The following is a 16210-nucleotide window of genomic DNA, read 5'->3' as shown; positions in this document are numbered from 1 at the left end:
GTCGCGTGGAAATAGTCCTGTGATTCACTCGCGGTGCAATGCGCGCCATTGTTGAGTGCCTTTCTCTTATTGCTTGATTGCGTTTTAATTTTGATGGTATTTAAATGATGCTACCGAGATTTCAACGTTGTTCTATTAACTACTTCGTAACAATAACTACTGCTAAAACGAATTGTTTGCTATAGCGAGAAGATCAGAAAAACTCTTTGTATGCGTAACGGTGCCGCACTGTGCAGGACACTGAAATCAATACCATAGATCGATAAACAATCATATCTACATCCTTTTTAATATTGGCACAGGAAAAATAGTCACCACCTCAACACTCGAAAGCCCCAATATGGCTTTTTAATTATATCATATGCACGAAAATTGTAATTGAAAACAAAAAATTACAAAATAGAGTGTGCCTAACTTAGTCCCTTATGAAATAGGTACATGCGTGGTGACTATATGACACGTCGGTTACCACAAAACCTGTCCATCAAACATGATGGCTGGAGCTGGAACCGGTCCAGGGTGCTCCATGCTAATACGCGTTAAATTTTATTTAAGCTGTTAGTAGTCTGATGGATAGTGACCATAGCTGAAAAAGTAGGCATTTGAACCGAATTTTCATTTTTCCAATGATAAACAATTGAATGCGGAAACCTCAGAAACTACATAGGTACAATATAGATTTGAAAGATCTTTCAATGTTAGGTAGCCCATTTATCGAGAAAGGATACACGCAAAATTTTTATTCATGTACGCGAAGTAGATCTATCGACACGCGGGTGAAACCGATGGCTGAAACAAGTTTAAGATACTAATTAAAAGATAGATATAGATTTTAATTAAAAGTCTATCTGGTTGATTTGACCCAGAATACGCATATCTACAGAAGGCATTTTTTAAATTATTACAGTAGGTATAATAATATTCTTTGAGTTAACATACTATAATAAGTTTCCTCGCTTTCAAACGTGAACCCTGTTTATTTTACAAATTGAAAAGTTCTTTAATCTTCTTGTTTGTAAAAGATATGAGATTTATTATACCTAGTCAAATGTAACGCTCAATGCTTGTTTGAGATAAAGATTAAAGTAACATATTCATTTAGTTTGCAGTAGTTGTATTATAACTTGCTATTGGTTCTTTATGAATCAATTACACTTTTGTATGTATCAGAAATCGACGTAAAAAATTAAGTTTTTCAGAGAAGTTGAATAATGGATTGAATCCTACAAATATGTTGAAATTATCGCAGAAACTAAAACACAGGGCGATTTGAAAAATTCTTCCATCAATAGTATAGTCCTCTTGGACCATATCAGAGTTTTATTGACAGACGAGACCACCAGTAGGTATTACAAATGGAGGTCAAAATTCCAACAGAAGGTTACCACTGAGTTTACTCGCGTTCCGAGGAATCGTCTTTCCATAGCAAGATAAGATACACCTTATATCATGATAATGGCAGAATCATTTTTAACAGAATTCGGTAGATATTCGAATAGAAGTGGTTATGTCAAACAATACAAGTGATTGTTCGTCTGTGCTCTGACTGATAGCTGATTGATAGGCCGCAAGAGATGCTGAAACTGAACGTGGCTGTCAGTCTGCTGAACAGTTTGGCACTCATCTTAATTACACGCTGACAAGAGGCTAGACGGTGCAACGGATTGGCGTAGTTTTATGTTTCACGTATCGGCACGAATCTTGAGCTCTGACCTTCACCTGCGCAGAAGTAATTTATTGGGTCCCTTTTGTGGTATGAAGTGAGGCGCGGGGGCGGGCTAAAGCGGTGATTGGTCAGTCAGTCAGGTCAGTCACTCGGGATTGGTTCTTTGCTAATAAATCACTTCTGCGCGGATGTAGCCAGCCAGCCAGAGCTCAAGATTCGTGCCGATAACTATACTGTAATCTATTGGTTTAAACTTGGCTACTAACTTCACGCTGGTTAAAATGATACACTAAACTAAACACTTACTGAACATGCATGGGGCATCGAAATTTCAAATTGAAAAAATAAACTGATGAGTAACTTTAGTATTTAATAGTACCTACTGCACACTAGAGAAAAATCCACTTTGCTTTTACCGAGCAGAAACTCCGTGACAAGTCTTGACACTCGGAATGTGTGCAATGTGTGTTTCGACCGGAAAATTTTCAATAGGTATTCTTCCAAAAGTCTTGTGTCCATATCTATTTTAAATCATGTATCTTGACCAAAATGACTACAAAACATCTCTGTTGACAATCCGCCATCTTGTTTATCTAATTATTCCGCCATTTCGCGTTATGGCCGCCACTGATCGGCGCCTCGTAAAACAACGACTATAAAGACACCATCACTATCTTGATTGATTTATTAATCTTAGCCTTGCTCTACTTCTTAAACAATCATGATTCTTCTTAGTCATTGCACAGGAAATTCATTAAATAGCTAGATTACAAAATATTGAAATTTTTCGGTGGGTAGCGGTTTATTATAAGATAGTGAAAAGGTAAGATAAACCGCGGATTAGGATGGTCAGAAACTGGAATTTATTTATGTCAAATTATCTAGCTGTACTAATGTTATAAAGCTAATTTGTAGGTATATTTGTTTGCTGATACGAGCTAATCTACACGTAAAGCTGCACGCAATTATTAATTGAATTTTGTAGATATGCGTCCTTAGGTGTAAGTTAGGTAAATCATTTTATTATTTTACCTCAGCAAAACTACAGTTTAGAATATTAGAGCAGACGTAGCGTATTGCAATATTTGCAATCTACGAGCAATATAATAAATATTTATACCCGGCCCGGGATGCGCGTGGCCATTGATACACGATACATATTCTAGTACAGCTTAGTATAGTGAAGTTATTTTGGAGTTGGTTGTGTCCCGCGGCTTCTATCAAAGTCAAAGTCAAACATTTATTCGCGTTTTTGTCTTACTGTTAAGTAAAGACTATGTGCTCGTCCCCGTTTTACTTTCAATATCATTACCTATTATCCAATACCTATTCCAAAAAAAATGGAGAAAATAAATACCCATAAATATGTTGGTATATTTGCAACAAAAATATGTTCAAAGGTCATTTCCAAGTATTTACAAAAAAATATACTTTAATTTAATTCTAGCCAATGAGCTGTATAACGAACTTTCAACCATAGAAAATTAGGTACCTACAAATAATCATCTGTAACCAGAGCTCATGGAAAAAATAACTGTAGAGTAAAAACTGTCTTTCCCGAATTTTCCAAAACGATGAAACAAAAGTACAAAACACGTTTCCGCCATTATGGGCCATTCATTCAGAATAAAAACGACAATTACAAAATGTTGCTCCATGCACCAATTTTAAAAGGTTCCTCCAGGTGGAAAATTGTGTTAATTAATTATCCATAAGTTCTCATTAATATAATAAAGCGGGAAAGCTTGTTAGTAAGTTTATTTGAATGCGCTAAACACAGGAACTTGTTCTCGTGATAAATAGCCTATTTATCGAGGCAGGCTACTCTCTATCCGGGTGCGCGGAATAGTGCCCATAGGACGCGGGTAAAACAAGAAGACGACAATTTTTGATACTTTTTTTGAAGGCAATTCCCAAATATCTGTAGATGTTACCTAGTTTACATGACTAATATTATTCATGAATAATGATTCATTTAAAACGCAGCTTTGAAGTCCTAATCATATCTACCTATTCACGCAGGAAATCAGCCCACACGCACTCACTGTCAGTGATTTGCAGTCACTTACTACGAAATAATGTTACTATCTACTCAACTACTTTCATATCAAAGAGAGTCATTTAAATTCATTAACAACCTGTTTTGATCTCACCTCATGTGTACAACACATCAAAACATTACTTTTATAACACTTACAAAAGTTAATAAAACTCTTTAATCGTTCAAAGAGGAAGTTGTAAAAATATTATAAAAAAAATTCAATGAGTGTTACTAAGATTTCCGGACGTTATATCAAATAAAAGAGTTTTTATTGAGCATAATGGCGCCGAAGAAATAAGCCGTTTAGTCTATGATTATGTTTATTTTAAATTTAGAAAAGGCTGATTCGGAATTCGAAATGTGGATGAGTTACATCCGCTGGTTGCATGTGTTATGAAAATCACTTACCGGGCGGGCCAATCTGATTGTTTATTTAGTTTTTGCTAACAAATATAAGATTCATTTGAAATCTAACTAAGAAAATAAATGAACAGACTTGAGAAGTGATACGTCTCGGTTAACGATGACAAGAATTATGATTTGCTTCAAGCTTTAGATAAAGAACAATGTGTAAGAAATCAAATATTTTCTTCAAATTCGTAGAGTGATTTTCTTCATGAAAGCTTTGATACAATGCACCTGTGATAGTTAGTTTGTAAATACTAAATTACCTCATATGATTTTATTTTCATTCTGATTTGATAAACGTACAGGAATAGATTCACATAAACTCGTAACGTCTAAAACCTATACTACTATAATAAAGGGCATTTTTTGTTTAGGGTACAAAACCCTGAAGGTTCCTAACTACTGAACCGATTCTAAAAAATCTTTCACTGTTGGAAAGCTAAACTCTTCCCGAGTAACATTTAAGCCATATTTTATCCCGGTACGGGCACTAGTTCTTACAGGACGCGGTTGAAACCACGGGAAGACCGCTAGTATTAAAATAAAAATATAATACCTATTTAAAATACAATATTGTAACCGAGTATTCAATCTTTTCTTCAAAATCTGAGACGTATTGTAACAATTTACTTGTCACTCACATTTGTAGACAGCCATGACAAACGTGCAGTCAGACTTGTCTGTATTTTAGATTATTATTTATTTTCTTTACTCAAATCTAGTCTGTAAAAGAATTATAGATTGTTGAAGCTACAACTCAGACGCAGACACAATAAGTTTTTATTATTTTTGATTGATAGGCAGAATATACTTACCAAGATAGACTTACCAAGCACCGACCTGTTCCAATCAACGGTCAAGTTTGTTTTGATATAGCCATTTTTAAACATTAGACATCCTACATATGCTTATCTTGCTGCCCCCTCTAAATTCAAAAACTCTGCATCCTTCAAAAGAAAAAAAAAACAGACCACCATATTTCTTTTGAACTACGTCATCACCCAAATGCAATTCGTCAATAAAAACAATTTAAAAGAAAAACGCAGTGCCTTAACCGTCAAAAAACTCGTCCAAATGATTTCAAACTCGTCCGTTATCGTAATAAACAATGGAAACTCGCCATAAACATCAAAATAATAGCCTGAAACACTTTTATCTGTTTGAGCTGCATGTACGTAAATAAATATTGAAAGTGCAAAGACTCCGGTAGCAAAGAGGAAGGAAAGATAGCGGAGGTGCTGTAAGGAAGGTATTTCAAGCGCCTTCTTGTAGGTCAAACAACGTAAGGTTGGCGTGATTAGTAACAAGAAACGAACGAAGTCTTCGGGTTCCTTGTTATACCAAAACCTATTTGTCAAAGATTGGCCATGATTTGATTTCGAAAATAATGGTCGGGTTCCATAGAAGGCATGTACGGAGCTAGTAACGTTTCTCGTCACCCGAACATATTGGCGCGCTACTTTCTTAGGAAATTATGACATCTCCGCTTGTCATTTCGTTCTCCATAAACGGCAGCCATCTTTGATGCTTCGAGCAATAGAAAACTGACGGCCGGTTACTGAAGAGCTTGTTTTATTCAAACTTGCATTGTATTGTCTTAGTAAACATGATTAGTATTAATTAGTGTTGGGTTTTATTTGCACTATAACGTTATCTTTTAAAAAGATTAATTGTTTTTATTGCATTTCTATTGTAGATTTTTCTCAAGCGTTCTGTGATCTAATTAGTGTGGACAAATGAATACTACAAAGCTCGGCTTCGTGATTAAAATAACTTGTCTTAATTGCTCTATTGATATTTAAAAACCACATCAAAGTATCACCGAAGCATTTGTTTATACAATAATAATTAGACAGTTCGATGACATACAGAGCTGAACTAATTAGTATTTGTCTAATTAATTTTAATTTAGACCTAAGAATAATATCAAATGAATCCCACTTTAATTATTTTACATAAAAATAGGTTACATAGACGATGTATACTTAATGTAACCTGCGTGGATCTTCCCTCCTTTCAATATTCAAATTAAGAAAAACAGCGAACAAACCACAAACAAGTCCGATTCAAAATTCGAACACCCCAACTAATCCATTATTTATTCTTATTTCAATCGTGGAGTCGTTGACACCGGACGTATGTTCCGAGCTGCGGTTTTTATGGCGATACAAAAGTTAAAATATTACCTTTCTAGTGTGTTTTGTAAAATATTGTGGCTTTCAATTCTAGTTTAAAGTCTTTTGTCTCGTGATGAACTGCCGTCTATGAAGTTGGGAATTTGTTTTATGTAGTGTGTGATGCGTTTTCTATGAGTCGTGTTTTATTTTGTTTGAGATATATTTTTTGTTTAGAGTTTTGAAAGGGTTGAATATTCCTATTGTTTGGAAAGCATCTTTTAAACAAATGGAGAAGGCATAATATTTATCTGAGTACTTTGACTCTACTTTAAGACTCTTATGCTGCTAGAGACTAAGCGAGTAGAATCATTTATTAGTGTTAGATCCAAAAATAAAACTACATAATATAAAAAAATACCAATAAATTAATTCCCACATTACAATTATTTTAGCAGTAATCCCCGAACGATACTCGTGACAAACGCACGGTATAAATCGCACGCGTCCCGTGCGCCCACGCAGCCACTGAAGTACCACTCTAAGAGCATTTAACTAATTGGAACCGCAATGACCACACATCTGTATGCGAAAAAGTCCGCTAATTTACGTGCAAGTGAGAGTTAGTGCACCAAAATCTGGTAGCTCACGGAGACTTATACTCCATTTAAAATAACATTAGAAATTTAAGTAAACCTTTTTTACTGTTTGTTCAACCGATTTTGACTCCTATTTCGTAGACAAAAGAACGGAATTGAAAGCAAAATAGTGGTTACAATACCAAGTATTTACTGCAGCCGCCATTAATCATACTACTAACGCAATAGAAGTCAAAATCGGTTGAACAAACAGTAAAAAAGGTTTACTTAAATTTCTAATGTTATTTTGAATGGAGTATAGGTACTCATAAACTTGACGCATACACGTTGAACAGAAGGTCAGAACTCTTGAACTGTACACATTTTTTAATTGACCTACGGCGCATTTACGGTGCGATCATACAAATATGATGCCTTGATGGCACGTTTTTATTGCAATAGTACAAAGCTGACCACCGTGGCTAAGTTAATAATTTGCAGATAAACGTATGCGGTTACGAAGCCATGACAAGGGCGTATCCAGTTGGTTCAGTTCTCTAAGTTAGCACTAAATATACGCGTCTTGTGAATGAATAACGCTAGTATAAATGGCCGCTGCCAACGTTGTCACACTCTATATGTTGTACAACTAGAAGGTCAACTGAACATATTGTTTTGTCTTAGAAAATTAAATCTGTTCATTAATAACTGATTTAGTATTACGAAAGCGATGATTAGATTTGAAAAAGCTCTTCAAAAACTTTACTGTCTGGTTACGACGATATGAAAATGTCTACCTACGATATGAAACTTTTAGTACTACATTGCCCAAAGTATCGTGTCAAACAAAGCAACCTTTTGTAGGTACTTAAAAGCTAGTTCTACAATTAAAAGCATCTTTAATATTTATTTTGTCATAGATATGGTCTCCGTTTATTCATTTTAAACTGATCATGATAGATAAAAGCCAAGGGTAGGCTATCTATCCTTTACAAATAAGAACGCCCGTATTCAAAACGAGTCTTACTTTACATACCATGTTATATTAGCTACATAAGCAATAAATAATGAACCTCTTAAATCTAAAACAAAAACTAACAACTTTCAGCTGATTGAAATAGAACTCAGTTTAACGTTCCGTTACACGCATGGAGAATCAAATGATTAGCGGAGGTGCCATAACGGAAAATCACCTTAAAAATAGCGCCCCGAAACGCGGGTAAACAGGTGGCGAGGAACGATACCGATTTAGCCCTTATACGCAATTTTTGTGAAATAATTGTTGACAGATGTCTCAAAGAACCTAAACGCCTCGTTAGTTTACTCCTAACTGATCGTTTTGGTCGTGCCCACCGTACAAATTTGACGTAAAAGAAGGCGCCTGAGCTACCTGCATTATGGTATCTCCGCTCCTCTTTCCCTACTCCATGGTTACACGAAACTATAACGTGTTCGTTATTTATTTCCCCGTTTTAACAATAAATTATAATAAAATAAATTTCGCCTTAATGTTTGGCAATTATGCAGGTATTTAAATTATTACTGTATACAGTTGAGTTACCAGATATAACCAGAGCAAGTCTATTTAACTAAAAATATAACGCTCGATTGAAATATTAATTTATTTGGTTAGGCTAGCGTAATACAATAAAATACATGAAGATAGGGTTAGAAAAATAAACATTCATTTGAACTCTCTTACTCTTTAATACACGTGGTTAAAAGTGGTTTGAACCGCTTAGAACCGCTAGGTTACTCGTGGGTATGAAAACTAGAAAAAACTGCTTTCTTGTTACTTTGTCTTGTAAACGAGTACTTTTCTATGTAAATATTTCGACGATATGGTTTTTGTTGCAAAAGTCTTACCTGCTGTGTGCTTTTTATTAACAAACATTCAAATATAATAGGTGGTTCAAAATAATATAAATTGCAACCTTTCCCCTGGATTGGGTGATTGCGTCGTCAGAGTGTGTGTATCAGCTAGAAGGATAATTTCCCCGATTAATTTTTCCAGTTCCCAGTTATTTCCAAACATAGGTATTTATGACTCGAATAAAACAAGTTCAACAGTAGAAAACCCACAAACCTACTGACTTAAGACTCTAATTATGTTCGTGAAACGTTATTGTATCATAGCTGAGATGAATGTGAAATCTCGCTAATTACCCAGCTGATCTCTTTTCAAGCTATTCTTTCACCCCCGCCTCGATTCCGTTCCTGCAGGCTGTGGGTGAAGGGAACAAATGTATGGAAATGTATTCTTCAGTTTGTTTCTATTTTAATGCCATTTTATTGTTTAGTAGGAGAGCTATTTAAAGATGAAAATGAATGTTTTGGTGAATGTCACATAAACCTATAAACGGTGTGACATTGTTGCATAAATAAACGGTTTAATTTGAGAGGCAAAAATATTGTGAAAAGTTTTACGTATCGCATACGTTAAAAGTTCAACCTACCTAGTTTTTCATCAAAAGGAGGCTTTCAATTTAAAGTAAAATAAACGAAAGTTTCAAAGAAATATCCAAGCCTACTACTGAATTTCTCATCAAAACATTCGATCTGTACTGAGAAACACATTCCTTGCGTGAATTCCATTTCCTTAAAGTTTCTCAACATAATCAGAACACGTATCATTTCCTACAGTATTCTACTAATCACAGCCTAATTAATCAAAACATTTGTAACTCATATCCGCCATAAAAAGTAAATATATCAAACTGTACAGCGGACATGACACCCGAACATTAACGACATTTGCCGAACGTTTACGAAACTTCCCGAACGCATAATCACGTACCAATGCGCCTGCGTCGTTTCCTGACCGTTCAGAAACGCCCTTGACCTAAAATCGATTATAACAGTGAAGTAGGAACATAGTGTACGACAGAGGAAAATTAAAAAAAGAAATATTTCTGAACGGAAGAACGTTTCCTTTGAAGAGTGCCGTAAATTGGGAGGATCGTTAACTGTCTGGTTAGGGCTGTCAGTGGGTGATATTTCATTGTAAACTAATTTATGGAGAATTAATTTGTTTCTTTTCCATATAAAGTTAAGTAATAAAAAAATATCTGTTAAATTATTGCCTAAATTATGTTGTTGCGCCAATTCTTAAATATCCATATTCTCAAGTCCCTATATTTCTTACAAAACTCGTTGGCAGTTTGCAACTAAATCTCGAGCATAACTACTAATGCGCATGAGACTGATATCCGCACCCCCGTCACACGCTGTTGACGAAACATGGTTTCTATGCAGCAACTCGTGCAATGTTCTGTGATGACAAAAACTCAGACGAGAACTATATCTTGTATTACAACCCAGTACTCGTTAATTTATCAGATTATAATAACTCTCTCAAACAATGAACAGTCAAAAAACTTTCCTACCTATACAAGACCAACAATAGTTTCAATAGTAATGGGTCATTTGACACGGGGGTCGGTTGCAACACAAACCTTGCGTTCCGTTCGACGCATCAAAGCGTTGTTCGGGAGCTATTCAAGTAACACAAATAGTGATCGTTTGAGTATCAATCGTAAATGTTAAGGTCCATTAAACTGATGTAAATTCAAAAGAACAAACGGTCATTTTGATAAAATCTATCAGTGAAGTTGGTTATCTACAAATCTGTGGAATTATTTATGTAAATTACGAGTAGTATAAATGATGCGTGTAGTGGTGTGCGGAGGTAAATCGTTATTTAAACTAATATTAAAGCTGAAGAGTTGGTCTATTGGTTTGAACGCGCGTGAAATCTTAAATTTCCTTTAGTGCTACATGGCCCTACTAGTGTAGATCTAGCAATAAAATAAAAAGGCTCTGTCAAGTTGGCCATTTCTTGGTTCAATTGTTTGAATGATCAGAAACTGTTATTAATAAAAAATGTACACCATACAAAAAATTTCAATTGCTAAAGAAAAGCATCTTTTTTCACATTTAGAATGCCTGTCAAACATTAAGCTCTTACATATCTACTGCAGCAAAAATCTCAAAGTTTAACAAAAAAAAGTACAAAAATACTTGCTTCCTACTAATGCTAAAAATGCATTCCAAAATAAGGAATACGTGCTACGGGAAATATTTAAACGCGTTCGTAACACTTGGCAGAGTTTTCTTTGCCAAACGAAGGATGCCCGTGATAAATTATTTACGTTCAAGAAAAAACTGGCAACCCTGCAAGATTGCCAGATTTCAACCGCTTAATTTTGACAAATAGTTTGTCGCTGTTTATTTATTTATATTTTTGTTATGGCAATATTAATTTTAATGCTCGATTAGTAATCGATAAATCTTCGTAATTATCTCCTGATATTAATGGCGGTAATTCATTTGTTTTTGAATGATTGGCCGCCATATGTCTTGGCGTGATGATTCACGAAAATAGGACAATTTATTGCTGGACTAAAAATCAATCCGTTAGTATGTCAAATTGGCGTCAACTGTATGACGCAGTTTTCTCAGTTTTCACTCATCCCTGAAGTATGGTAGGTAAATCTGATCTGAATGATATTTTCTTACAGACTAGTTCTTAGCATCTTGGTTCACTCACCCCTGAATCTGTAAAGTAAGCACGTTGTGCCTACGTGTGCTTTTAGACTTCGATAGGTGCAAATATAAAATTTACTATCTTTAGATTTACTCCACAATAGCGTATTCTTAGATAAAGGATACTTAATAGTAAAAGCGTATTGTACAATGTTTTGTTATGTATAGCTTAGTGAAAACTTCTACACTTACGAAATAAATCTGCAATAAGTCGTTTTGCAAGTTTCAACTTATGTCTATACCAAAATCCATGAAATTGGGTTCCATAGTACAATTTATTTATTTATTTAGTTTGGCTCTTCAACAAAGAGTACGCGGTTACATATTAAATTATACATTTAAATTCTTAGTGCCTCATCACTTAAATGAAAACAATAATAGTACAATCATGAAAGCGATACAAACAAATACTAACTAATAATTATCTACATTTCAACAGTTTTATATCCGCTAACAGATATTGTTGAACTATTCTAACACAGTTTATAATTAAACTACTTGACATAACATTTTCAAATAATGCATATAGCAACCTACAATTTACTTAAGGTTTTAAGAAATTATGAAATTATTCTTCAACGCGATTCTGTCTAATCTTTTGATGTGTTTCAAGAGCTTTTAACGTTAAGAGTTTACGCTTTGTTCTTTTCACCAATAATATTTAACACAATGGTTATGGCCACGTAAAATTAAGCCATCGTTAAACGTAGGGCTTTTAAGTGGCTATTGTATATTTTTAAATCATAACACATTAGAAGTAGGTATGTTGATATTTTCCAATAATTTGCCTAACAAACTGAAAAATTAAAGTTAAACGTTCAACTCCACGGAAATTGGTCTGAAAAGTTAAAAATAGACAGAAGATCTATCAACACTAAAATATTAGGAAATATTTCCAGATGATTTAAGAGTAATAGTTTCTTCATGACTCGTCCGTCCAGTTAGAAGCCAAGCGGCCGTGAGACAAGAGCTAAATCATCTCAAACAGTGGCTACTAAATATAATATTTCAAAGGAGCTCCTAAACTGTAACGTGTAAATATTATCGCAACAGCAGCCCGCGGCACACTTGTGACAAGCCGGGCCTTGAACCGGCACTGCCCCATAAATCGTACAACCAACACACTTCTCAGAAACGCGTGATGCTCTCCAAGATTGTCATTGTTATTTAAAATACCACACAACGAGCGTATTTCTAGAATACAAAATAAACGCCTGAGCAACTGTTGAGCGATCGCTTGCAGCACTAGTTTACGGCGAGTATTGGCAACGCTAATAAATATCGTAATGCTCATATAACTCACATGAGGGCAGTTTATCCGACTGTGATCATAACACTGCGGTTAGTCATTGAGCACAACCGCTCCCGTGCACCTCTCGCCCGTGATTGACTCATAGCAACGCATAAATTAACTCCTAGGGAATACACCGCCTCTATTTAGGATCATAATTTAAATATTTTTCATCAGTTTCCTACAACGATTAGTTTATCGTAGAGGCGGGTACGGGGCGGGTGCTCCGGCGGATCGACGACGTGTGAACTCATAAATTTGTACTAGAACATCTGACCTGATAATCTAGTTTACGTTAATTCCCCGAAGATTAATTTCCCAAGAGTTACGCAGCGGCGGCGTCATCGCTAACTAGACTGGATGACTACAGCGAGGGCCGGCATGGCGGCGCGCGCGCACTGACCGCCGCTGCCATGAGACGCAGACAACATGAGCCAAGCGCTGTCACTGCTCAAGTTCATCAAAATACCCAAAAAGTACCAACGTGAGGGGACGTGCCCCGCGCGCCCGCCGAACATTCACTGCCAAGCTACCTAGTGCCTTACGTTATAATAGTGTAATCTTGGTGCTTCGAAACAATAAATAATGTTAGTGAACACAGACACACGGACGACAAGCTCAAACGTTTAAGATGTTAGACGTTTTTCGTGGATTGAAGAATCTCATTAAAGTGAACTATGTCCACATCGACTCGCCGGTATTCCGCCTGCACTACTCGATCACCGTCATCCTGCTGATCTCGTTCAGCCTGATCGTGACGACGCGCCAGTACGTGGGCAACCCCATCGACTGCATCCACACCAAGGACATCCCCGAGGATGTGCTGAACACCTACTGCTGGATCCACTCCACCTACACGCTGAAGAGCTTCTTCAACAAGACGGTGGGCGTGGAGGTGCCGTACCCCGGCATCGGCAACAGTCGCGCCAAAGGCAAGGAAGACATGAGCGACAGGAAGATATACAAGTACTACCAATGGGTGTGTTTTTGCCTATTTTTTCAGGTGAGTCTTAGATCTAGTGGAATATCCTTGACTAACATGAAACAGTAGATCGTGCTCAAACTATTGTGTGTCATTATGGTGTCACTACAGACGTCAACACTCAACTGTAGGTAGTTTTTGACGAGTGATGACAAGTTAATATTTTCGCTGTCGTTACTCACGCGAAGACATTTAAAAATAAATTGTTCTGTTACATTGAAAACTAAAATATAACATATACACACAATAGGACATTTAAAACTTTAACATATTTTTTCATAAATAATACACAAAAGATTTTTAAAATAAATTTTTGTGAAAAGTATGACACGATCTAAAAACAAGATAACAATATAAAATGTTAGCGGAGCGCGTCCCGTTCGGAAACGTGTATTTTTACCGATTTTACTATCGACAAACTGGAACGTCAATCAGGAATCTGGAATAATGGACAGTCATAATATAAAAAGTGCATGTCCAGGTCAAACTATATATACATCTTAGAAGATACCTAGTATATGCACACTTGTCATAAACACAGCTACCTTTAACAATAATGAACTAATTGTATACGCATTTGTAAAAAAAGTCATAAAGCTTCAAAAATACGTAGGTAGACTACCTAGTGCTAGACCAAAAAAATGTTTTTTTTTCCTTTAGCGACAAAGTATAAGGATTTCAACAACCCTATTTTATTTTGTTGTACATATTTGTTTCTTTACAACAGTAAACTCTTCAAGCTGACACGACACACAAAACAAAGTCACTAATATGAAAGTAAAATCATGACAGACAGACAGACATACCCATTTCTAATATAAGTAAGGATTAAAAATGTCTGCACCCACGCCGCCTCCCACTGTAATTAGACAAGGAAGGATTAACGGCTCAACTTGCAGTTAAAGATTAAATAAAGATTAACTAAACTGCTAACGGTAAGCCTCTATGAATTATAATGTTGTCATAACCGCGGCTTTGATAGGGACATCAAAACCGTGTTAAGTTATTATGTAGTTCAAAGATTTAGTTTGTGATAGTTATTTCTCAAACTTGTTTATTGATCAAAGCATTTTTAAATTAGGTAGGTATTAAAGTTTGAAAAGTATAATACAAGAAATCATTTTGATTATAACAAGGTGTGTATCATTTTGATAATAATATTTTCAATGTTTTCGTAACTAAACAGTAATCTGCTATGTGAAGTAATGTTTTCATACAAAACCTGAATCTGCGTTAAGCGGGCACTAACAAATTGTAATATTTGCCACAAGTCAAAAACAAAACATTGATTAAATGAATAAGCTACGCAAGTTCGTAGCAAGTTATTGCAAGCTACGAGTGCTACGAGCCTACGAAACTTAGCTACGCTTGACTAAAGTTTGCTTGGAATTTTATTATTCTTGGATCACATGGAATTATTTATTTATTTCGTTTTATGTATAGGTGAACAATTTCAATCATTTTAATCACATTAGCTATGCATTTCAAAATAACTATTTAGAATGTATTCTTAATTACAATATAATTGTATATTAATTTACAAGATTAAAAAAAATATATATTGCTAAAATTGTTAAAATTAAAAACTGACAACTAAAAAGCGTCAAAAAATCACAAAAACATAAAAAAATAAACGTAAATCATTTATACATAACTAGTTTTAACTTAAATAACTGGAAGAAAAGAGCTCAAAAGACAAAACTTTGTAAATTCTTGTAAGTTGACATTAAATATCGGTAGCCGAGGGTCGGTTCTGTAAGTTGGCAAGCAGCTATGTTTTTATTAGGGGTGGGTCCAATGGGCGGCTAATGTATGCAAATATCAACAGCATGGTAATGTCGCCGCCGACTACCGACCATGATGTTTCATTGCTGCGACTGTTGTTAGAACTGATGAAACAAGAAAAAACAAAAAAAAAATGAGAAATTAAAATAGTATTTTTTTTTTGGGTTTTTTGACAATGTATCAAAACATTTGAAATCTTAACATCTGACATCTTTAAGTACGTAAGTCATGAATCCCTACTAATACTTATTATAAACTAGCTGTTGCCCGCAACTTCGTCTGCGTGGGCAATATAGAATCGTCAAAATACTACTTATCCCGTAGGTGCATTCTTTCACGTGACAGTATAATTAGGATTAGCACTTAGCAGTCGCATAGATTCAATGATCAAGGTTGTGTTGTGGATGTGACCATTTATCTAAACAAAAGAAGTAAAGTTTGTGACGTTGTGAATATCTCTGGATCTAGTCAGCCAATTTGGAAAATTATTACGTATAGTGCGTAAGTAATTTTCACAGGAAACAGCTATAATCTATGTCTATATGCTTTGAGTCTGACAAAGCTGTCATTTGTACATTTTCTGCAGCTGCTGTGACTAATCAGAAGCCAGAAAGTCTGTCAGTCTTACCATGGATAATGTCTTGTTGATGTCTTAATGATTGAAGAGATCAGATAGGTAGTCGCTCCAAGCAAAATATTGGTACTCGAACAGATTCGGCGACTGGAAGCCAACACCAACATAGTTGGGGAATAGCTGGATGGATGATGAAATGAGTCATCATCATCAGGCGCATAGGGTA

General features: G+C 35.4%; 1 protein-coding gene across 13 annotated transcripts in view; it reads left to right on the top strand.

Annotated features, from left to right (window-relative positions):
• Positions 1 to 16210, top strand: part of Shakb (shaking B) — a 104676-nt gene that overhangs the window by 69131 nt on the left and 19335 nt on the right. For 3 of the 13 annotated variants that reach the window (XM_021332452.3, XM_021332451.3, XM_064034717.1), the window contains exon 2: positions 12953 to 13646. The exons of 2 other annotated variants lie outside the window; for them this stretch is intronic. In XM_021332452.3, the coding sequence (XP_021188127.1) occupies positions 13275 to 13646 (372 nt within the window). In that variant the 5' untranslated portion in view covers positions 12953 to 13274. Of the gene's footprint in view, positions 1 to 12847; positions 13647 to 16210 lie in introns of all 13 variants that reach the window. 8 more of the 13 variants (XM_021332449.3, XM_021332448.3, XM_021332447.3 and 5 more) reach the window with 4 other exon arrangements.

This window comes from Helicoverpa armigera, chromosome 5, assembly GCF_030705265.1.
Source record: "Helicoverpa armigera isolate CAAS_96S chromosome 5, ASM3070526v1, whole genome shotgun sequence".
Classification (NCBI taxonomy): domain Eukaryota; kingdom Metazoa; phylum Arthropoda; class Insecta; order Lepidoptera; family Noctuidae; genus Helicoverpa; species Helicoverpa armigera.
This window is presented reverse-complemented; position numbering and strand designations above follow the sequence as displayed.